General features: G+C 39.4%; 1 protein-coding gene across 1 annotated transcript; it reads right to left on the bottom strand.

The window, feature by feature from the left end:
• Positions 1-4233: 4233 nt before the first annotated feature.
• DMRT3 (doublesex and mab-3 related transcription factor 3) lies at positions 4234-23557 on the bottom strand. The gene is given in 5 exon segments (XM_074195940.1): positions 4234-5790; positions 23071-23170; positions 23172-23258; positions 23260-23502; positions 23504-23557. Coding segments are annotated over 5 exon segments (1449 nt in total). The 3' UTR covers positions 4234-4825.
• Between the last annotated feature and the right edge of the window lie 341 nt (positions 23558-23898).

The following is a 23898-nucleotide window of genomic DNA, read 5'->3' on the forward strand; positions in this document are numbered from 1 at the left end:
AACAGTCCTATGAAACAGTGTGAATGTGCTTATCTCCATTTTACAGATGAGAAAATTGAGACATCAAGAGAGATTGTGACTAGCTTAAATTCACACAACTGTAAAATTTAAAAGCTGACTCAAATCAAAGCCTCTAAGTCTGGGCACTTTTTCCAATACCCATTGCTCTCCCCTTTGTCTTGGCTACCATCGTGTGACTAATAAATGCTTCTCTCCTGAATGCACCCCAGCTTATTCTTCTTTAGTCTCCCTTTTTTTTATCTTATAGAGTATGAAGTTTTCTTAAGGTTCAGAAATCAGACAAAAACTCTTCACAGGTGTCCTTAGGAACTTTAGAAGGAAGGAACAATGGGCAGCTCCAACAATCTCATAAGCCTATTAGGGATAATTAGGCTTCACAACTCTCCCTGTGGGAGAGGGAGGGAAATTTTAACCCAAAGAAATAGTTATGCATTGAGTGCTGGAGATGAGGAAGGGAAATAGTAGCATTGTATAGGCTGTTATCTGGCTGTTGACTGTCATTTATGATATCCTTCCAATAAATGGCTCAATCTTATAATCAGCATGGATGACTTAGCTGCTCAGAAATGAGATTGCCAAAGGGATATTTACTTTTCTACTGATGGGGGAAGGGAGTTTAATCTTTTCTTTGAAGGACTTATAAAATCTTTGCCTCTTCACTTATCCTAGGTCTAAGGAGGAAGAGCAGGGGAATGATGAGGGGGAAACTACCTAGGAAAGCATGCATTATTGATGAATAACAACCCATAAACTTTCCTAAAAGCAATCCTATAAGATAGGATAATAAAAGTGTTGTTACCTACATTTTATATATGAGTATACCAAAACTCAAAAGGTTAAATAAACATGGCCATGATCACATCAGCTAGTATGGGGGTCCAGCTGAGACATGAACTCAAGACTTTTGATTTCAAAAATGGCACTCCTTTCACTTCATCATGTTGCCTCTCAATATATCCCCGTTCCCCCAACAGTCATTTTATGAAGTACTGTATTTCAAAGAGATGGTGGGGGAGAATCCTCATTTTGGAAGATAAGTGACACTAATGTTTCATGTACATTCATTATGGGAATCTAAAGAAGACTGCAACTGGAAACCCTGAGAGAGTATTCACATAAAAATGAAAATTGAAAAAAAATTAAATCATTCCATTGCCTTGTCAATCCAATGGGAAATTGACTGTGCATATTATAAATAGATCAATGACACCATTTTTCACTTTTCATGAGCAGGTTTGACAGTCATGTCATGTCATGTCATCAGGTTATTTCCTCTCTAAGTCTTGTTTTCCTTATCTGTAAAATGAGGGGTTTGAGCTAACCATCTCTCAAGTCCAGCTCTAACACTCTAAGATTCTGTGGAGGAAATCATCAATTAAAAACAAACACACGGGAAATGGCAATAGGAAATGTTCCTTCATACCTTCATCTAATTAGAGATATGTAGAGGCAAGATGGAATCAAAGAGGTGCTGCTCCAGCATTGAGGCACTGGGACTCTAAACATTTTTATTTTTTTACATGGATCTCATTTCTTTTAATGGAATGAGTGAGAAATGTTTTCCTTTGGTCAATCAAAAAATGAGATTAAAAATATACAGGAGGCAGTGACTAATCAATTGTTTTTCCAATAGCTATTTGGTTTGGGGTTTTGTTTTATTTTGTTTTGTTTTGTTTTGGTCTTCCCATGTGTTGATCCAAATCAACTCTTAAAAGAAGTCAGATGTAACAACTTAATTGTTATTTTCAATCTAGTATAATAGAGCAACAGTTATTAACCTTCTTGGTGTCATGGATTCTTTTTGACCACCTGGTAAAATATATGGACCCATCAGAATATTGCTTTTAATAAAATAAATTATCATTTTTTTAAAACAAGTTCACAAACAAAACTGAAAAAACTAAAAGTCCTATGACAGAAAAGAATATTCATTCTATGTTTTATACCTTTAAATACTTGTAGCTAATCCTTGGTCTATCATCAAAGTTCCATGTTAAAGAAATATGTACAAATTCTCCAATGCATAAAATATCCTTTGCACAAAGGCATGACTCTGACATGTTCATTTTGCAAGTAGGCCCAGAAATTAGCCAAAGATACAGGAAAAATCTCCTACTGACAGTGTTTTATAGTTTGTACTATTTGGCTTCTGAAGTGCTTTGCAATTCAAAAATCCAGTGAATCCAAGATATTTAGCACCTACATGAAATATCTGAAATTTTGGTCATTAGTATCTGTTCCAAGTGAATTTGAACTCTGATAACTCAAATGTTATCCTCAGAATAAGGACACGTATTTGCCTTTCTTTTAGAGTTAGATATGTGATTATGTAATTGTCTAAGTAAAAATTCATTGAGAGAGAACAAGAAATTAGGTTTTTACTTATTTTCTCAAAGATTTCTCATTTCAAAGCTGTCCAGCAGAAAAGAATTCATTTTTTGTTCTAAATATTTCTTTTCCATAACTACTGTTACAGACACAACATATCCCAAAAAAACCATACTTCTTAAGCCTGAAAGGTCTCCTCTGACTGCTTCCATTCCACATCTGGGCAATTGTTTATGGGCTGACTCTGAAGCTGACAGCTTTTCCTAACAAGGTTGACACTGTTTCTACTATACTATGCTGCCTCTCAACATATCCCTATTCCCTCAGCAATCCCAGTAACAAAGCTTTTTCCATATTTTGAAAAGACAGAGAAAAAAATCCGTTGATCCTTGAAATAGAGGCTTAGGTGGGATTTTGCCCTTCTTTTTCAGGGTCACCTTTATGCTGATAGGTTTCACGGGGTCTGTGAGATTAAATAGAAAAAACAGTTTTTAACTTTATTTTCCTAACTTGTAACTGAAATTTAGCATTTATTCAATTATTTAAAAACATTATTCCAACAAGGGTCTGTGGGCTTCACCAAACTGTCAAGAGGGTCCATGACACCCCCAAAAAAGATTTAAAACCCCTGCTTTGCTTTAAAAGATGGAAATCACAGATAAGAGAAACTAGGTATGGGCTTTACTGAACATAATTTCTTGAAAATTCCATTTTTAAAATATCTGGGCAGTTGGGGTTCCACACATACATTTATATATTTGATTATTGGAGAATATGTAACTGTGATTTCACCAATGTAAGTATTCCCTCCAATGATGCAGATCATCGCCTATCCATGACTTCTCAATTCAGTCCTCCTGGAAATTCACCAATATGGTGAGCATCTTCCTTAAAACTCACACACAAATAATCAAGCTTTCAGTGTGATAAACTTTCACAGTCCTAGAACTGAGGTGAGGTGCTATGCTCATCTCATGGCTACACAAATACCAACAGTTCCAGCAGGGAAAAAATAGATATAGATATATAGTCAGAAAGTCTAGATTTCAGGTTGGCTCTGCAAATTACTTACTACCTTGACTTTGGGCAAATGTCTTTCTTTCGCCAAATCTTAGTTTGTCCATCCATAAAATGAGGAGGTTGGGCTAGACAAGGGCTCTCAATCTGAGTTCTGTGAACTTAAATATTTTGATATTTTTTATATAATTCCTTTGTGACTCAATACTTATTATTTCATGAATTTAAAAATGTTTTCCTGAAAAGTGATCCATGGGCTTCAACAAACTACTAATGAGATCTATCACCCACAAAAAAGGTCCTGGACTAATCTAAGGTTTCTTGGAACTCAACTTTCTGTGAGTCTATGTCCTGCTTGGTTGGCCTGTAGCTTGAATTATGGACAGACCCACTAGTAAAGAATAAGTCACATTATAGATTGAGGATTCCCTTTAACAAACCTAGTTAATTAACAAACATTTATTAAGAGACTATTGTGGTAGGAAAAAATCATGTGTTCGTACTTTGTACTTTGGAGACTTTAAATTAGTACTTTTTGAAGGAAGAAAAGAAGGAAGGAAGCAAGAGATGGAGGGAGTGAGGGAGGGTGAAGGAGGGAATGAAAAAGGGAGAAAGGGAGCAAAGAAGGAAGGAAATCCTAATTAATTCAGACTAGCATTCCTTCCCTTCCCTACATTATTAGCTGGGCATGCCCTTTAAAGCCAAGTTTCCATCTTTAAAATGGTACTTCCCACAGGTATAAATGACATGAACCGAGATCATCTCCTTAGTTTATTTTTTCTAGAGTCCTTAGCATGCTACATTAACCTGACAATGCTTAATCTTGTGTTCATTTCACAATACATTTCATGCAATCCACAGCTTTAATTTGTTTTACATCGACATTACACATGTTTGATCTAGCCGTGTGAAAAGAATAATTCTTAATAGTGTTTGTCTCTAAAAAGTGTCCAAAGCTTAAATTAGAACATAAGCAGTTAACTCTATTCTCAAGTGCAGTCTCTCTTTTTTAAAAGCAAGATCGATTTTTGAGCATAAGAATATAATGTTCCTGTTGAGTCCATTTGTGACTGAACCATTTCCTTTCCGTGCCTTATGTCCTGAGGAATCCTCTCTTACAAAATTGCATTCAAGTATATTATTTAATTTAACATTCCAGGTTGTCTGAGTTAAGGGGAAAGGGATGTTCCATCTCCCTCTAAATCTTCCACAGTCCCCTGCTTTCCCATAAGCCTATTCTTACTTAGCATTAGAATCTCCTTGACAATCAACATTTAGCACTAAAGCCACAGTATAGAGCTTTTTGGCATTTTCCAGTGAAGTGCAAGAAATTAAATAAATTATGTTTTTATTGCTAAGGTATAGTATCAAGCAAAGTCACATAACTGAAGGAGCGTTGGACAGTCTGCTTCCCTCTTCATGGTGCCCAAGAGTTCTACCCATTTGGTTAATCACCTCTCTAGGAGGACGTATTGAGTATTCTAGAGTCTGAGGAATCCGACCTTTCATCATAGTCCTCTTCTGTGTAAATGGGCTGCTTGGACACAATGGGACATCCATCATCCGGGATGGAGATCCGAGGATCTTCAGGCGTGCGGGTGGGAAGGACAGGAGAGCTTCGGAAGACACTGGCAGAGTTACTGGAGAAAGGACTGACGTATTGAGACCTCAGCTGGTACTGCTGCTGCAGAGTCATGGTGTTCCACAAGGTGACATCATTGGGCAGGAAGGGGCTGGATTGATTTCTTGCCAAAGTATTCCTCAGCATCAGGGGGTAGCGGGGTGGCTGGGGAAAGGGATGCTGCAAGGGCACTGCCAAGGGATTGGGCACCACATTGCTAGAATCAGTGGAAAACCTCAGTGTGTCAGGAACTCTAAAGGCAGAGCCCACAGACCACTTGGAAGAGGAAATGGGGTAGGAACTCAACGTGTGTTCAAAAATGTGCCCATTGGAAGGCAAAACCAGGCTTTCAGATTCCGCAGAAGCTCGATCCCCTCCTGCCACAGATGACCTGCTGGACAAGAGGACTTCAACTGCGCTTACCAGGTCGCCCCCACAGCCCTTCAGGATCAGCTCAAGCACTGCTGGCTTCTGATTGGGGAATATTTTTTTTAACACCTCCAAAGGAGGCCTGTTGGCTTTCAGGCTAAAAGGCAGAGAAACAGTTCCCGATGGGCCTTCGATCAGGAGGTGATTTTGCTCAGAATGGTACTTGGGGCTATCAGCCCGGCTCTCGGGGGTGCTACCATTTTTCTGAATGGCATAGCCACCTTCATCCACGGACACGATTTCTGGGCTCTCCGGAGTGAAACAATTTTTACTTTTTGACACATCTGGGGAGCTCCTCTGATCTGTGTCTTTGTCACTGTAGACCTCAGTATTGTCCGCTGCACTGCTGTCTCCAAGGCGCTCTTCGGTTATATCTGAAAAGCAGAGAGCAGCTGGGTTAAATCTTTTCCTGATGATGCCAAAGAGTAACAGATGTGCCTGCTGCAAGGGATCTTTATGGCTAGGATGAATTTTCCTTGCTTTTGTTGGAAAGGTAAACACAACTGGATGGGATATGTTTGAGGAAACCCTTACAGAATAAAATAAAATTTGATCCCAAGTGACAACAGATAGTTAGATAACCCAGAAATCCAAAATTCAAGATTCCCTGTCTCTCTCTGGTAGGCATGAAGAATATTTTCCATCCCCAGAAGTCTTCCCCCACTGAACAGAATATGTATAACCTTAAAGAGATTGGTACACAGAATCTTAAAGAGATTGGTCCACATAACCAGTAACTCAATTCATGCTGAGAGCTCTTTTTGTTTCAAAGGAAGTAAAGCAGGAAGATAAATTACAAAAGTTATAGACCAGGGTAAGTCAAGAAAATGAGCCTAAGCTGGCTTTCTACTCTTTTTCAACATTCTCAATGATAACCCTGTAACCGACTAGCTTAGTGTTAACATACCCAAAGAGAATACATTACAAATCAGATTTTCTTGAGGCAGCTGTGAACTGTTAAACATTCTGGTCTTAAGAGTCAGAAAAACTGACACTTACTAGTTTTATTGACTACTTATTGTTCATATGATCATAGATAGCATAAATAGAACATGGATCTAAAACTTGAACCTAAGAGCTCTTATTTTATACATGGGGAAACAGAGACACAGAGAAGTGACTTCTCCAAGATAGTGACAGAGATAGGATGTGAAACATATGTCCCAAAGTGATTAAAGATATAGGAAGAGGATTAATATGTAAAATATTTATAGCAGATCTTGTAATAATAGCAAAAAACTAGAAACTAACAGGGTACCCAACTACTGGGGGGAAAGTTAAACAAGTTATGGCATGGAAATGTAATGGAATATTATTGTTTTTACAAGAAATTATAAAATGGACAGTTGTAGAAGAAATAAAGACCTCTATGAAGTGATACAAAGTATACATTATGAAGACATAAAAAGATATTATATAAAGGAATATTAAAGAAAAACCAACTTTAAAAAAACTTGAAAATTATGATCCATATATTAAAAAAATCCAGATTCCAGAAGACTGGAATGGAGACACTCTTCTCCTGACAAAGAGATCATGGACTTAAAACATTGAATGAATCATACATTTTGGGGGCATGACCAATGTGGGAAATTGTTGTTCAATAACAGGAGAGAGAGAAAATAAAAGCTTGTTAATTGATTAAAAAAATAATGAAGATGAGAAAAGAACTTTGACAACTGCATATCACTCTAAAAAAATGAAAGCTATTATTATTATCATTGAAGACATAATGGATTGATTGATTGCCAGATTTGAAATTAGGAAGACCTCAGTTCAAACCCACATATGATCCTGACTATAAGGACAAGTGTGACCATAAATAGTCATTTGTCTAAGCTTCAGGCGATGTTCTCAATTTCTAAATTATAGAGTGTAATCTTTTTTTTTTTAAGTTTTGCAAGGCAAACAGGGTTAAGTGGCTTGCCCAAGGCCACACAGCTAGGTGATTATTAAGTGTCTGAGATCGGACTTGAACCCAGGTACTCCTGACTCCAGGGCCGGTGCTTTATCCACTACGCCACCTAGCTGCCCTGATAGAGTGTAATCTTCAAAAAAGGAAGAATACCAGGTGCTAGTAATATTGACAGTAGTAATAATAGAAGAAATAGCAGCAGTACTAGTGGTAATAATTTTATTCTCACATTTTTCAATGAAGCTTGAATAGAAATAATCCTGAAAAAGTCTGATATTATTATTTTAAATTAAATGTTATGTAAACTCTTGCACAAATAACTAAATTTGGTATCTTTTTGAATAAAAATATTAGGATTAAAGCTCATCCTCTGGAGGGTCCCTGAAATCATCTTTGAAAAACAGAACAACAGAGATGACATGTTTATCTGCCTATTCACAATTGATTTCAAGCTTCTTTCTTAAGTCTCTATATATATTTATATGCATGACATATTATTATCATTATTTTTTTTTATTTTCTCCTCTTTATGTTGGATGGAATTCAGGTAAAATGACACTAGAACAAGTCACAATCCTACCACTGACTTTCATCTCTACTCTTCAATGAACATCTCTGCACAAAGGTACATAAAATAATTGATTTTCACAATTGAATGAAAGTATAGGATGCAAGCTCCTTATTATTGTTGATATTGTTATAGGTCTACTTCAAAATCTTCTGAAGAACTAGTATCTTCTTAAGAAAGGATATGCTAACTAAGCAAGCAACTGAGTCAATTATTCAAGTGCCACAGGATAGTAATGCCATAAGAATAATAATAACTGACACTTAAAGATGAGATTCTGGCAGCTAGGCAGTACAGTGGGTAAAGCACTGGACTTAGAATGAGGAAAACTCATCTTCATGAGTTCAAATCTGTCCTCAGACTCTTTGTAACCCTAAGCAAGTCACTTAATTCTGTTTGTCTCATTTTTCAACTGTAATGTGAGCTGGAGAAGGAAACGGCAAACCACTCCAGTCATGAAGAATCAGATACAGCTAAAAAAAAAAACAAGAGAGAGATTTAAAGCTGATTTGAACACTAAATGACTTTTTAGAAATTGTTCTGTTTGTGAAAAACACAAAGGCATTTTTTTCAATTAACCCTAAAAAAGTATGGCAGAAAGAGTAGAGGATCTGAAATTGAATACTGTTTCTTAACTACTAGTTAAGACTCTTTACTCTTTAATCTCTCAATGACTCAGTTTCTTCACCTGTAAAATTGTGGAGCTGGATCAAATGACCTCTGAAGTCCCTTCCATATCTGAATCTGTAATCATAAGATTATCATCAAGTTATTATTGGCTCTCTATATAAAGAAACCCTCAAAATAAGTAAATCAGTTGCAATGCATTAAGAATGAGCAAGCTAGAACTAACAAATAATTCCAAAACAAAAAAGTATGATCTTGGAGAAATTATTATTGGTTTATTTACAATAGTTCAGCATGACTATATTTTTTACTGAAAGGGTACTTAATTTGGATTAGTTTGTTTGTTTTTAGAAAGCCATCTTTCAACTACAGAAAATATTAAAGTCTATTAAGAGGCAACATGAAAAATTGAAAAGAGTTGGCTTGCAGCCAGGAAGATCTGGGTTCAAGTCTCTTATACACATGGACTGTGTCTCCCTTAACCTCTTAGTGCCCCCACATTCAATTCTCTAAGACTATAAATTGTAGAACAATTGCTAATCTATATTAATTGAAGAGATTTCCTCACCAGGAGTTCCCTTTTCCAATTTGATCACAAGTCTAATCATACACACACACACACACACACACACACACACACACACACACACACACATACACACACAACAGAACATACTAAATATGAATTGGAAAATGGCTATAATCCAGCATGTCACCTTTCTCATGATATAAAATAAATAAATACTATAAATCTATACAAAAAAACCTTCATTAAAACATTCCTTTTTGAGGGGCAGCTAGGTTGCACAGTGGATAGAGCACTGACCCTGGAGTCAGGAGTACCTGAGTTCAAATCCGGCCTCAGACACTTAATAATTACCTAGCTGTGTGGCCTTGGGCAAGCCACTTAACCCCACTGCCTTATAAAAACCTAAAAACAAAAACAAAAACAACCCACTCCCTTTTATGAATTCACACATTTTGTGCTAATTTTTACTAAAGACTTGGGTTCAAATTCTGACTCAAAAGTTTATCATCAGTGTGACCAAGTCATTTAATGTTTCTGGACCCTAATTTCCTCTTATGTAAAATGAAGGGGTTGAATTTGATGACCCTTAACATTCTTTCCAACTCTAAAATCTATGTTCTTATGATTACATAGCTATTAATGTTCTCCCAGTAAGGAATTTAACATAAGAATGAATTTTAAATTCACCAGTTCCTTTTAAAATGTAATGGAAGCTTTAATTTAGAAAAATCAGATATCTTATTGTCTGATCTTGTTACCTCTTCGACTTCTCTTCTTTAACAATATGATTTATCTCTCATCACACCCAATTTGGATCAAGGTACAAAATGGAAAAAAAGTAAAGACTGACAGAGTGCTTTCCATGGGGGGGGGAAGCAATATTGGGGGGAAATTGTAAAACTCAAATAATATCTTTAATAAAAATAAATTTTAAAAAAATGTAATGGAAGGGGTTGTATGTAACAATGCATATCTGAACACATCAACAAATAATTCCCTTCCAGTTCTGACTTTGATTTTGTGTTCTATTATTCTATATTCCTAGTCTATATGCCTTCACAATAAAATTCCAATACTCACCCCAAAACAAATTTCAGAAAAAAAATTGATTAGAGACACCAAAGTCAAGATTTTAACGGTGATTTTCACTGGCCACTCAACTACAAAAAGATCTGGGGTTCTAGGTTTCCATGTTTCCAGCATTCTAGAAGTGACTTTGGTCTATTCATTGTGTGAAATGAACTGGTAAAAAGGTCTGATATTTGTTACTCTCTGTGAGGATCAGTGGGGGCCAACATAAATTTGTGCCCCCACTAATATCCAATGATATATTTGAATTAGGTATCCTTGTTTCAAAAGGGAAAAAAAAAGTCTGTATTCTTATTTTAATCACCCATTTTCAAGACTCATACCCCTCACACCCAATGAAATAGCTATTTACCCTATTGTTGTTATATTTACCACAGGAGAGCCTCCATGATATCTAGCATCATACTGATGCAGTAAGGTGGATAGAGTTCTAGACTAGGAAGTCAGGAAGACACTAGTTCAAATCTTGATTTAGATTGTTACTTCATATGTGACCCTAGGAAAGTCATTTAACCTCTCAATTTCATCAATTGTAGGATTTTTGAGGAGTGGGCATCAAGTACCCCATACACTTCTCAGGTAACCATGCAAATAAAAATTTTACTAAAAATGCCACATATGAGGCAATTTTCTTATTTAACTGTGGCAGTAATTGTTTAATTGTTTCAGTTGTGTCTGACTTCATATGAGGTAATTTTCTTATTTAACTGGGTGGTAATTGTTTCAGTTGTGTCTGATTTTTCATGACCCCTTTTGGACTTCACTGGAGTGGTTTGCCATTACTTCTCCAGTTCATTTTACAGATCAGAAAACTGAGGCAAGCATGACTTGTTCAGGGTCACACAGTGTCTGAGGTCAGATTTGACTCAGGTCTTTTGGACTTCAGGCCTAGTATTCTGACCATTGCACCATTAACTGTAGCCTTCCTACTATCATCAACAACAAATATTTGAATGCTTGCTGGGTGCAGAATGCATAGTACTAAACCTCAAGCAGTTTACAATCCGATTAAGGAGATCAAGTTGCTGGGTTTTGATTTCCTCCTCTGGAAAATGAAAACTTTGACCTAACTGGACTTTTTCAGTCCCTTCCAGATTCCAGAAAAGCCTACAGTACTTTCCAAAATATGTAGCGTAGTGAATGAAGCTGGAGGCCTGGTTCAAATTAGATGAGTCATTTAGACTCCCCTTTATTCTTTCATATCCTCATATAAAATTAAGAAGTTAGAGTAGATGTCTACAAGTCCCAGTTCTAAATCTATGATCCTAAGTACAAAAAATCATAAGTCTTAGAACTCAGAGGAATCGGAGATGATTCTTCCCAAAGAAAACAGCAAAGACTTTTTTTTCTATGAAAAGTATAAGAACAATGAAAAAGGTTTAAAGTTCAGCTAGTGGTGTTTTTTCTTCCTTATGCAAATTACTCATGTGGAAGGTTTGAGAAAATTTTACCTACAAATTCATTCTTTTCTATGAAAAATTTAAACATTGTCCCCTTTTACACCCCTTAAAATAAATAATTCATTGTGCAAATGAAAACTGGATACTTGTATTTTGTTAAAATTCTATATGAAACTTCATCTGAATGTAATAATGTATGTATCTACCCTCTAAAGAAATGGACAATTAGAAAATGAGAAAAGATCTCAAAAGCTATACTACAGATGTAGAAAAGAATGAGTATGATTTTAAACGAATAACATCTATTAGATTACCTAATGTCTTAGGAAGGGGAAAAAGCAAAAGGAGTGACAGGATTTGGAACTCTAAACTAAAAAGAAAAAAAATGTTAATTTTTACATGTAATTGAAGAAAAATAAAATACTATTAAAGAAAAGGATGAGCAATATTATCAGGCTAAAAGTTTATTTTTTTTCATTTCTGCTCCACATATTTTTTTGAGTTCTATAGATTAGTAATAGAAGAATGGGTATCTCTATGCAAAAATATACATAACTGCCTTTTCCCTTTCAAAGTTCCTTTTTAAAAAATTTAAAAGCTATTCTTTGTACACAGAGATGACATTACTGTTGTGCTTAGTGGAGCATACCCTTGCTTTCCAATAGTGATGATAGGTTTGTGTTGATCCATCCACATTTTCTCATCTGGTCTCCTTTTGTGACTAAGGATATATATTTTCAACACAGCTGCCAAGAGTTAAGGTTGAAGCCAACAGTTATGAAATTGAAACTAAGTTCTCTGGACTTGACAAATTCAAATCTACTGTATTTGAACCAGTTGGGCTTTAATTATCCATAGAATTTAAAAAATTGCATAGGGAAGATGAAAAAAGAATCAGAGGGAAAACAATCAGAGGAAATCTCTCTAGTTAGTTCACATTCTAAGATGCAACTATAAATTCCATCAGATAAAATCCAGGCATATGAAACACTCATAAAAACCCAAGGTTGCTGATGCCATGGTGTGTGTGGGGGGGTCTGAATAGAACAAAATCAATAAAGTTATATTCTCACCAAGGATGACTGCTACTCTAAACATTCATTTCTGATGGGCCAACACCAGATATACTGACATACTGCCCATTTGCTGTATTATGAGAGACAGCATGATCTAAGAGACAGAGAACTGCATTTTAAAGTCAGTAATACCTGGGTTTAAGTTTTGCCTTTTTTTTATACACTGATTGTATTTCTTCATTTGAGAGTTCTACATTTACAATGCTTAATATTTATGCTATTGTGAGGTTAACCAAATGTACTTTAAATTATCCTCCTGTAAATATTATAAGCAATTACAACATTAGTTTTCAGTGTGTAGCCATAGAAAATTAAATACAACATTTAAATCAAATTTCCTGATTTTCATTGAAGTTTTTCTTAAATAACTGGGTAGAGACATCATAGATATGATTCTAGCTTTAAAAATCTTTGGGATTTCATTCAACACGAAAGTTGAAATGAGAGCAATAAATGGGAACTATGACAACGAATATGGCTTAAAGAGGGCAAGGGAGTAAAGATTAATTTGATAGCCCCATTGTACCTATGAAAAAGTTTGAACACTACACATCCAGGCTTTAAAATAGCCTGATTTTTTTTCCTGAATCTTTCATTTAAGTCTAAATGTTTTTCATTATCCAAATGATGACACATTCACCTTTTGATCACAGATATAGATTTGTAGAGGAAATATGTATACAAATCTTTCTTTAAAGATAAGTTTTTAATAAGATAAAAATGTATAAAGCTTGTTCCCCAACCTTTTGAAGTTTTTCAAAATAGGAAAAAAGATAACTGTGCCCTGAACCAGCCTCCACCTTTTGTTTGACAACAAAAGACAACAAAAAGTCCAACTGTGTCAAGTTAGTTTGTAAAACTCAGACTTTCTTCAGAGGATTCTTCCTTCTTTAAACCTCAGATTTAAAATAATTTTGTTGGTGTTTGGGGGTTTTTTTTTAAAAGAGCTATCTCAAGGTATTCATTTTAACCATTTTTTAAAGTCCAAAGCAGGTTTATGATAAATTCTCTATTTAGACATATGAATAGGATTTTTTTCTACCACAAAATGCAGTATTTTTATCTACTACATTCAATCATGTCTATACAAACATGTCACCTTTTAAATTCTAAAGAAAAACACAAACCTATAGGCACATACAGGAATGTTCCTTCACTCGAGTCAATTTTTTTTTCTTGAAATCATGTCATGCAGTTTAAATTACATATTTTACTTTCTCTTGAGAACCATCTCCTCATTTGAACACTACTCTCAACAGGAATCAAATTTAAAAAAAAAAACCTCTGTATATGTACATCTAACAGGAATCCACTGGGGAAAACAAACAAAATGAGAACTTTTTGAAGTAGAACTTAACAAACTGACTTTGTTATGCTTTCTCCCATTGGTAACCAGAGGTAATATAGGAAATAAATCTCATACTATAATAATAATGTTTTTGTCTCTCACAACATCAGAGTGGTGATGCCATGACAAGCATATGAATTAGACTTGAGTGAGGGGGTGATGTGATAAACCACCAGCCTCCCTTTCTCTTCCGGAGTCCAGTGACCAGATATAAATCAGGATGATTGGAGATAGCCCTGGATGTGAGACAATCAGGGTTAAGTGACTTGCCCGAGGTCATACAGCTGGTTAGTAACTGAAGATAGATTCAAACTCCTGTCCTCCTGACTCTTAAGGCCAGTACTCTATCCACTGCACCACCTAACTGCTCTAAGTCTCATACTGGAAGTAAAGTGGGAGATGGCATTGGAACCAAAAAGACCTGAATTTAGATCTCACTTCTGATACATACTGTATCACCTTAAACAAATCACTTATAATGCTCAAGGCAATTCTTTAAGACAAAGATTCTTAACTTATGGAATGTGAATTTGTTGTTGAGCTTCTTTAAAAATATATTTTGGTAAATATATTTCACTATAAGTGGTCTTTGTATTTCCCATGTCTGTAATTTTTTGCATTTAAGAAAGTTATTCTGAAAAGGGCATGTGTCCATAGGTATCACTCAACTTCCAGAGGGGGCCAATAATTAGGAAAAAACTAAGACCCCCTGTTCTAAAACAATCAATAGCTGAAGTTGGTGAAAAATGGTGAGCTGCAGTTGTAGGGAAAGTTGGTGAAAAATGGTGAGCTGCAGTTGTAGGGAAAGTTTCCTCATTGAGAAGTTTCCTCTATCAGTGAAATCAGGTCCAGTCCCTGTCACCTATCCCAATCTCTCCAGAAGATGAGAACTACAAATCATGAGGAAATCGAAGAATACAGATCTCATTTCTTTTTTACATTATTATAAGAGCAGTTTTTAAGGAAAGTATAGTTTCTGACACCCAGTACTGAATAATGACCTACCTAAGGAAGGATTTGCAATAACAAGTTTTGGAATTTTGCAAAATTTGAAATCCCAAATGCAGTGCAATCTCATATTCAAAAGTTCAGTTCCATGAGTCTGTCTCCTCTTCCTTTACTTGAAACAATCATTTTTCAGTGAGCAGGAACTAAAGGAAGGCAGGGGAAACTACTAAAGAACCTATGTAATCAGGGCAGCTGGGTGGTACAGTGGATAAAGCACTGGCTCTGCAGTCAGGAGGACCTGAGTTAAAATCTAGCCTCCAGAAACATAATACTTACCTACTAGCTGTGTGACCTTAGGCAAATCACTTAACCCCATATCACCTTGTAAAAACAAAAACCAAAAAAGAACCTGTGTAACCATCAGAAAAAAATCAGAGCTGTATTTTTTTTCCTTCCACTTTCTAATTAGCTTCATTTGCTGCCACTTTTCTAGTAAGAGAAAGATGAAATCTGCCCCTAATTCAGTGATCAGACTTTGCCCCTCTACAAATAAATTTCAACTGATATAGATTAAGGGGATATGAGATGATTCTTAAACACTCTAGTCTACAGTGTTATTTTAATAGGCAGTTCTTCTGATGATTTTATCATTGCAATCACCTCAAAAAGATTCAGTTGAATGACCAAACTTGTTCCAAGTAAAAATAAAAATGGGGCCCAGAGAAGGTGGATGTGCAGCAACAAGTAAGAAAAAGAAGAAAACAAGATAGAGGATAAAATAAGAGAGAAAAAAATTGAAAAGAAATGGGAAACAGAATTGAGAGAGAAGGGGAGGGGAGGGGAGGGGAGGGGAGGGGGAGGGGAAGGGGAGGGGAGGGGAGGGGAGGGAAGGGGAGGGAAGGGAAGGGAAGGGAAGGGAAGGGAAGGGAAGGGAAGGGAAGGGAAGGGAAGGGAAGGGAAGGGAAGGGAAGGGAAGGGAAGGGAAGAAAGCAGATTTTGAAGAACTATGGGAAAGGAGGATTAGAATATTTCTTGGTCCAGAGAACAGGATTTTACACTTCACTTGGTGAAAAACTGGAAAGAGAAAGATTTACAATTGATACAAAGCACAATGAATAGAATGGGGCTGGTTCTGGGATCAAAAAGACCTGAGTTCAAATCTAGTCTCTGGCACTTAGTAGTTATGTGATCCTAAACAAATTGCTCAAACTATATTTGCCTCAGTTTCCTCATCTGTGAATATGGGCTAATGATGATGATGACATGTACCTTCTAAAGTTCTTGTAAGAATAAATTAATAACAGTGAAGTACTTTACAAACCTTAAAGGTATATAGTTTAAATGTGTGTGTGTGTGTGTGTATACCCATACTAACTTTTACTAACAAAAGGGTCTAAAAATGGAATGAAGGCAGGGCAGCCAGTGAATCCTCCCCTAAATTGATGAGAAGTCAATAATCTGCACACCATAATCACTTGACAATGTTGTAGAAGAGATTCTTGTGCAAGATGATCTTTGCAGTACCTTCCAATTCTGAAATTGTGTGATGGCAGAAAGGGAAAAAACATGGAGGGAATGGTAATAAAGGAAAGAAAAAAAAGGGGTAAGGAAGGAAAGAAGGGAGAACTGAAGACAGATGGCACTTTCCTGAGGCTACTTCCTCCTCCTCATTTATGAAGTGCAACATTTCCAGAAAAGGGCTGCAAGTGCTCAGGGGAATGTGATTTATGAAGATTTACTTCTTTTCCTCCTGTAAAGCTGTTAGTAGAAAGTGCTGACTGGTTGGCAGGGAAGAATTTCTCATCAATGCTCTCTGATTGTATTTTGCAAACAAAATGCCTGTTGCTTGGTAACATTTCACTTGAGCCTGACCTTCCCTGAAAGTTATTGCTATCAGATTCGATTTACACTGTCCTCCTGTGATTACTGTAATCTTTTAAACCGAGGAGTTCATCTATCAGAGAAAAGAAAAGTTGGGTATATGAGTCAATAGCACTGCTATCCGCCAGATTTATAGCCTGCTCTGGGTTGGGGGTGGGATTTATTTCTGTTTCTCTTTTCCAGATAGGAGCAGAACCCGAGTTTCTAAGACAGGAAACTCGCTCTTCCTTCTCTCTCTTTCTCATTCTCTAATCTCCATAGTGTGAGAGCAGATTACTTGCTAACATTTCTCCCTACTCCCCCCCTCCATCTTGCTCCAAACCCCAAAGTGATGGGGGGGGGGGAGAATTGTGGGGTGAAAATGAACTACTCACACAGGATGTTTTGAGAAGTTTGTGATTGTAAGAGGAGCCCCTCTATTTCACTGTAGAGGAGAAATATATTTGAAATGAAGGTGATGAAACCAAAAGAAAAAAGAAGAGGGGGAGGAAGGAAGGAAGGAAGGAAGGAAGGAAGGAAGGAAGGAAGGAAGGAAGGAGTGGGGGAGGAGGAAGGGAGGAAGGAAACATTCTGAGAAGGTAGAGGAACAGAGCTGAAATCGAAGAATAACTTCCCAAAAATGGGGGTAGCTTCTCCATGGATGCAATGTCCTCCCTCCCCATCCCACTCTCCAATTCACACATTGTCTGAAAGAGTCTGAGGAACCCGGATGCTTGGGAGAAGAAACAAAACAAAAAAAATGGAGGGAGAAAAAGAGGGCCATCATAAGTGGCAAAATTGAGTTACATTGTCTCCAATTCCCATAGATGGCAAATACTATTCCTACCCCGAATGATGCAGAAAAGGAGTCTGAACGCCGGCTGTTACCATATTAAAGCAAACTGGAGGCTCTCTGCAGAGATCCTGCAATCCTACCCCCCGGCGGGAATCAATATTTCCGGAGAGAACATCCAGAATCTGACAAATTACCCTCTCTTTGGTGTAGAGAATAAAAGAAAAATCTTGAACCTGAATTTAACCGACCTGGGTTCAAGAAGTTGTGTCTCCTACTAACTAGTAGCGTTTCAAACCTGCGTGAGCCACATCTCCGGGAATCGCTTTCTCCTTAAGTTCTAAAATAGTCTCTTCATCACCTACCTTACAGCAGTAAATTAATACTAATTGCAATTATTAAACAAATATTTATAAAGTAGCTATCAAACTCTAGGGATTGGGAATATCAAAAAATACGAAAAAAAATTTGCCCTTAAAAAAGCTTACAATCTGATGTAGATGTATTAATTTATAGAAAGGTAGAAAAATATATAGATATGAACGTAAAGACGTGAAAGCCTAGATGCAAGTACCATTTCTTATCACCCTGGACAAGTATATAAGTGTTCATTTGCATTGTAGATGTTTTCGGATATCAAGTTCTTTTTACTCAATCAAATGGCAGGTTCCGTCCCTTACTGATCAAGAACTAGCTCTAGCCAGGACCATTCTGGCATACTGATTAGAGATTCAGCCTCTATCAAAGACGGGAAAACCTGAGTTCAAATTCAGCCTTTGATATACTGACTATGTCATCTTAGGAGCGTCACAAGCTCTCTACCCCACATAATTCTCCAAAACTATTAACGATATATGACACTACAAAATGAAGCATTCTTTACACTAGTGGCCCCTTCCATCACAAACAAAAAGTAAATAGACATGCCTGTCTCTTCTCTTGGGTTAACCAAAAAGAAATGTTTTGTTATGTTATGCTTGGTTCCTCTTGAGCAGGTAGGTATGTGGCAGTGCTTTGAAAAAGATGATAATAACAATAGAAAATGAAATTCTACATAAACCCTGTATATGCATCCCCCAAAATATTTGTAAAGCTTAGTTTTAAAAAATTCAAATCATCTCTCCCATTTTTCCTGTTCTCCTACATTGCCTGGAAGGTTGGTTTCAACTATCAATATTCAGGTAATAACTGACTTTAATCGGCAGATAACATAATCTAAGAAAGCTCCTCCCTCCCACCAAAAGGGGGAGAAGAGAGAACTATATTTCTGAAGTATAAAGATCTAGTACCAAAAGTAGAAACCAACCACTCTTATTTGGTCTCTCCTTTTTCTTATTTTCATAAATGCACAAGAGGAAATCATTTCACAGAGACAGAAACCTTACCTCACTCTAGTGTGCAGCAAAAATCAGTTTTTTAACATGTTTCTTTCCTCTTTCTTGAGGAATTTGGAATCTTGCTTCTAAAAGATCTCTCTCTCTCTCTCTCTCTCTCTCTCTCTCTCTCTCTCTCTCTCCTCCCATGTCTTTGCCTCTGTGACTCTCTTTATAAAATTTTATAAATAAGAGGGGATTCAAATAGATTTCCCCATCATCTTCACTCCAGAGCTCTTCCTTCCCTCCTAGAGAAGGGAAGTGAAAGTTGGTTAATTCAGACAGCATAATTCAGACACAGAGGAATGTGTAACCTCAGCATCTCACCTTGACCAACTCTGACCCTTATCTTTGCTTGCTTCCAGACACCAAATCCTGAAAAGCTGGCTTAGCTTGTTGAGTTTTTCATTCAGTCAAGCTAAAATTTTATTTTATTTATATTTTAATTGAGGATGAGGAGAATGAGAGGGAATGAAAGTTAAAGAGCAGGAGCTTAAGTAAATCAACTAAGTTTGTATACTAGGCTTATGAATCTTTAATTCTCTCAAAATGTAATAATTCAAAAATAACAAATAGTAAAACCATGCAATGTTAGTATTGCAAGAGACTTTAGAGTTTTTAGTCCAAACCTCACCTTTTTACTGATAAAAATGAAACCCTGAAAAGAGACTTACTTAAGGCCACACAAGCTGGCAGATCCAGAACCCAGGTCCCCAATTCCCAGTCCAAGACAATTTTCACTTTATGTTGCCTCTCAATGTTAGATGAAGAGTAGAAAATTGCCCACACTCAGTGGGGAAACGAAATGGGGAAAAAATGCCTATATCTGGAATCTGATGAGAATACTAAAAATTATCCATTTAACCATCTAGCCAGCCAAGAATAAAGCTTTGAAGATAAGAAATCCTTGGAAATTAATTGAATTTAATAATAAATCACAATGGAAGGGGTACCCAACGTATTATACTGGTTATAATAGAAGCAGCAATGCCCCTATGTGATCTCGGAGCTAGAATAAAGGGAAGAAGTCTCTTCTGGCTACAGAAATGGGTTTGGCATTGAGGGAATAAGCTATTGAACTGGGAGATTTTTCTCATGTGGAGCCCTCCAAATGTAGTCTTTTAACAGCCTTGTGCCTTTCTCCAGGAATTGGGGGGAGGGGGACTCAATGTGGTTTGTTCCCTTGCATTTGTATCCAATAGGGGAAAAAAATGCTTCCTCCCCCACAGCTGTGTGTTCTCTTTCTAGGGATCCTTTACCCTGCAAAAAGGACAACCGGGTCTTTGACTCTAGGAGCTGGAAAGGAAGGAAGTAGCAGGAGAAATTTACATGACCTACGAGCATATGTATATTTGTTCGTGGAAAACCTAGCATATAATTATAGATACTACTGTGCTGTGTTAGGAAGATGCCTATGCATATATCAAATGGGTACATCCCATGTATGTATGTCATAGCTATAAATCTAGCTCATATACAGATAAATAGAAGCATAAATGGGCACAGAGCATGTAAGTGGATATAACCTCTCTCAAAAGAAATAGGTCTGGCACACATACATATTACATATGTAGCTATATGTGCATATTTCATCTCTTTGTATGATAAATATTGCAACAGTTTTATCCTGGCATTTCTCTCTGACATTCTCCGGGGCTTTGTATATGCAAAAGAGTCCAGAGAATCCACATTCCAAGGAGTCAGTCATAAAAGAAAAAAAATCTCTCTTCGCTCCCCAGTTTTTAAGAATTTAGCAACATATCAAGAGACTCAAACCAAAGATGTGAAAATGTAAATGCAATAGGAAGAGGGTGCAAATGAAAACCAACTCATTCCTGTCCTAATGAAGAATCAGTCAAACAAACCATCCTACTTCTCAGGCCTTCCTTCCAAGGACAGGCATACAATTACTCTGATTGTAGTTACTTCTTCCGAGTTAAGATCCTTACTTCCTAGGCTAACTTTGCTAATTTCCCTTTTGGAGAAAGGGGTCTAGGGGAGGAGGAAAAGAAAGGATTTAGATTAAGTCCAATAAATATAATACTGTAGCTGTTTTCTACTTTTCTTTCCTGATTTTTGATTTTCAGTTTTGTAGAATGAGGCACTTAAAAGCTTCCAAAAAGCCCTTCTCCCCAAGTTTAAATCAAATCAATGAGGCATACTAGGAAAAGAACTGAATTAGCAGTTGTCTAAAACTGCTAATGCAGAAGTGGATTTCATTCCTGTTTTGGTCACAAACTGCCCCCATTTCCTTCTTTGGGTCTCAGTTTCTTTCTCTGTTATAAGTGAAAGGAGTTAAGACTAAACACGTTGTTCCAGCTCTAACAATTCATATTCTAAATTGGTCTTGGGAATCCTGAATTAAGGAAGAGAATCACACAGACTGGCCAGGGGTTGTAGGACACCAGAACTTGCTCTCATTTTGAGAAGTTAGGTTTCAGGCACCTCTCCCAGTCAGGGCCGAATTCAAAAGGCAGATAAACATTAATCCCAGAGAGGTGGATTGTTGCTCTGGCCTAAGGGTTACTGAGCTAGGGAACCATGAAAATGAAAGGCTAAGGAAAGTTATCGCTCAAATGTAATTTCTGTAGCCTGCACCATTCAAACTCTCCTGCTTCTTCAAATCAGCAGTAACCTATCTTAGACTGGAAAAAGAAAGGAAAAGGAAATATTATCATAGACAAAGTTAAACTGAGTGAAGTGCTAGGTCACTGTCCAATACAATACCTTTGGAAATCACTGATATCTTTCTCATTCCTTTGTTCTTAAAATGCCTGGTCCAAGCTTCAAAAAGCTGATGAGGTCAGAATGATTCTTTTCCAAATAATGAAATAGAACTTGATCTTAAATACGTGCTCAGTATCTACCCAAGTCAGGAATCGCTTTGGAAGTAATGTTATATGACAGCCCCTTTGAGGCCCAGTTCCATCTTGTTTTGTGAGGTTAGTAGTTTGGGGGAGTAGGGGGCAGCAAGCACATAGAGCTCTGTTCCCGAGAGTGGCCTATTCACACCTCTACCTAGAATGCTTAAAGGGTCTTATGGTTTCTCCTCCCCAATCCCAGGATGGCCGTAGGCATTTCTGAATCTTTTGTTTCCTTTAAGGCACAGCAGTTCCTGGAACGCATCCATTCTTCTTTCCTGTCCCACATTTTTGTCCCAGTGGAGGGAAGACAAGACCCTATGCACAAACTCAGAAATTAATTATTTTTAAATCAAATGAAAGTTCATAGACTTGCGTTCTTTTCTCTATGAAGAAAAAAGAACTCCGAGAGGCATTTGGAGAGGCAGGGGCAGGGTTGTTGTGTAAGGAACTCAGGACTGCCAAGGGAACTTCGCAGTCCGGAGACCCGACTCAACCACAGGTACCCTTCCTGTCGGGAAAGTGAGGAGGGATGAAGTGAGGAGGCAGGGAGGAAAGACAGAGGCCACGAGAGGGGTTTGAGGCTTTCTGTCTATTCCTTCTCCCTTCTCTCCATCCCCTCTTCTCTAACTGCCCCAGGCTACCCGCCAGGACTATTGCGACTGTAGTTTTCGTAAATTTATTTGCTCGGTTTAATTTGTGAAAAAGCTGTGTTGTCCCTCGAAGACCTCGAGGGATGAAGGTGTTTAGGGAAAGCATCTTAGAGAGGAACTCGTTCTTCCTTTCGCCTCCACATCCTCGCCCCTCTCGGCCCCCGCCACCGCCCGCACCCCGGGGAGCCCTACGGCAGCCCCTCCCGGGCCCCGGCGCCGTGGCCTCGGAGTTTACATGGTTTCGCACTAATTCTGGGCTCCGGGACCTGCCCGGTCGGACCCTGCGCCTTGCGGGGGCTCCCTCCGGCCGCCTTCCAGAGGGGCCCAAAGAGCCGCCGCTCCCGCTCCCGGCCCCCCCGGGCCCCCCCGGGGCGCGGCTTCCCTCCGTGCCGACGTGTCTGGGGCTCCCTGCGGAGACGGCGCCGGCCCGGCCCGGCCCGGGCTGCAGGTCGGTCGCGGGGGGCTGTAGTGTCGCCTCCTTTCCTCAGGTCAAGCGGCCCCTTTGTTACCGAAGCCCGAGGAGGGGCCCCCGGGAGCCAGGCGGCTGCGATCCGGGGGCCCAGACGAGCCATGGCCCCGCGCCCCCTCCCCGGCCTCGGCCGGCCCGCGCTTACCTGCCTTGGGGAGCGGGCCCTGCAGCGCGGACCCCGGCGGCTCGGCGGCCCAGCGCAGCGCGGCGGCGGCGGCGGCCAGCTCTGCCGGACGGGGCGGGCGGCGGCGGCGGCGGCGGCGGCGGCGGCTGCTGCGGCGGCGGCGGGGGGCTGCGGGGGCCGCGGGCGGCGCCGTCTGCGGGCGGCGGCGGCGGCGGGGGGGCCCGGCAGGGCCCGCAGCGAGTCCGGGATGAGGCTCTCCAGGCTCTCGTTGGCCTGCTGCCGGCGCAGCGCCACCTGCGCGGCCATGACCCGCTGGCGCTCGATGATGAGGATGCACTTCTCGCAGGTGCAGTCCTTGAAGCGGCAGTAGCGCTTGTGGCCCTTGAGCCAGGACAGCACGCCGTGGTTGCGGCAGCGCGCGCACTTGGGCGTCCGCTGCAGGGGCGCCCGCGGGCGGCTGCGACACCGGGCCGCCCATGTACAGGTACGGGGAGCCGTAGCCGTTCATGCCGCTGGGCTCCCGGGGGAGCTGGCCGTCTGGGAGCGACGAGGCGGCGCGGGGCTGCCGGAGGGGCGCGAGGAGGCGGCGCGGGGCGCTGCGGCTCTGCCCGCCCCCCGGCCGCTCCCCGGCGCAACCCGGGCTCCCGGCGCCGCCCTCCCGCTCGGCTCGGGCCCGGCCGGGCCGCTGGCTCTCCGCGAGGAGGAGCCGCGGCTGCAGCTCCGAGAGGGCGAGAGCTCGCGCTGACGTCTGGAGCCGGACTGCGGCGTGGCCGTGCGCCTCCTCGGGCCGGGCGCCTCCCCTCCTCCCCGCCCCCACCCGCTCTCCCTCCCACCCCCACCTCCGGGGTC

Source organism: Macrotis lagotis, chromosome 8, assembly GCF_037893015.1.
Source record: "Macrotis lagotis isolate mMagLag1 chromosome 8, bilby.v1.9.chrom.fasta, whole genome shotgun sequence".
Lineage (NCBI taxonomy): Eukaryota > Metazoa > Chordata > Mammalia > Peramelemorphia > Peramelidae > Macrotis > Macrotis lagotis.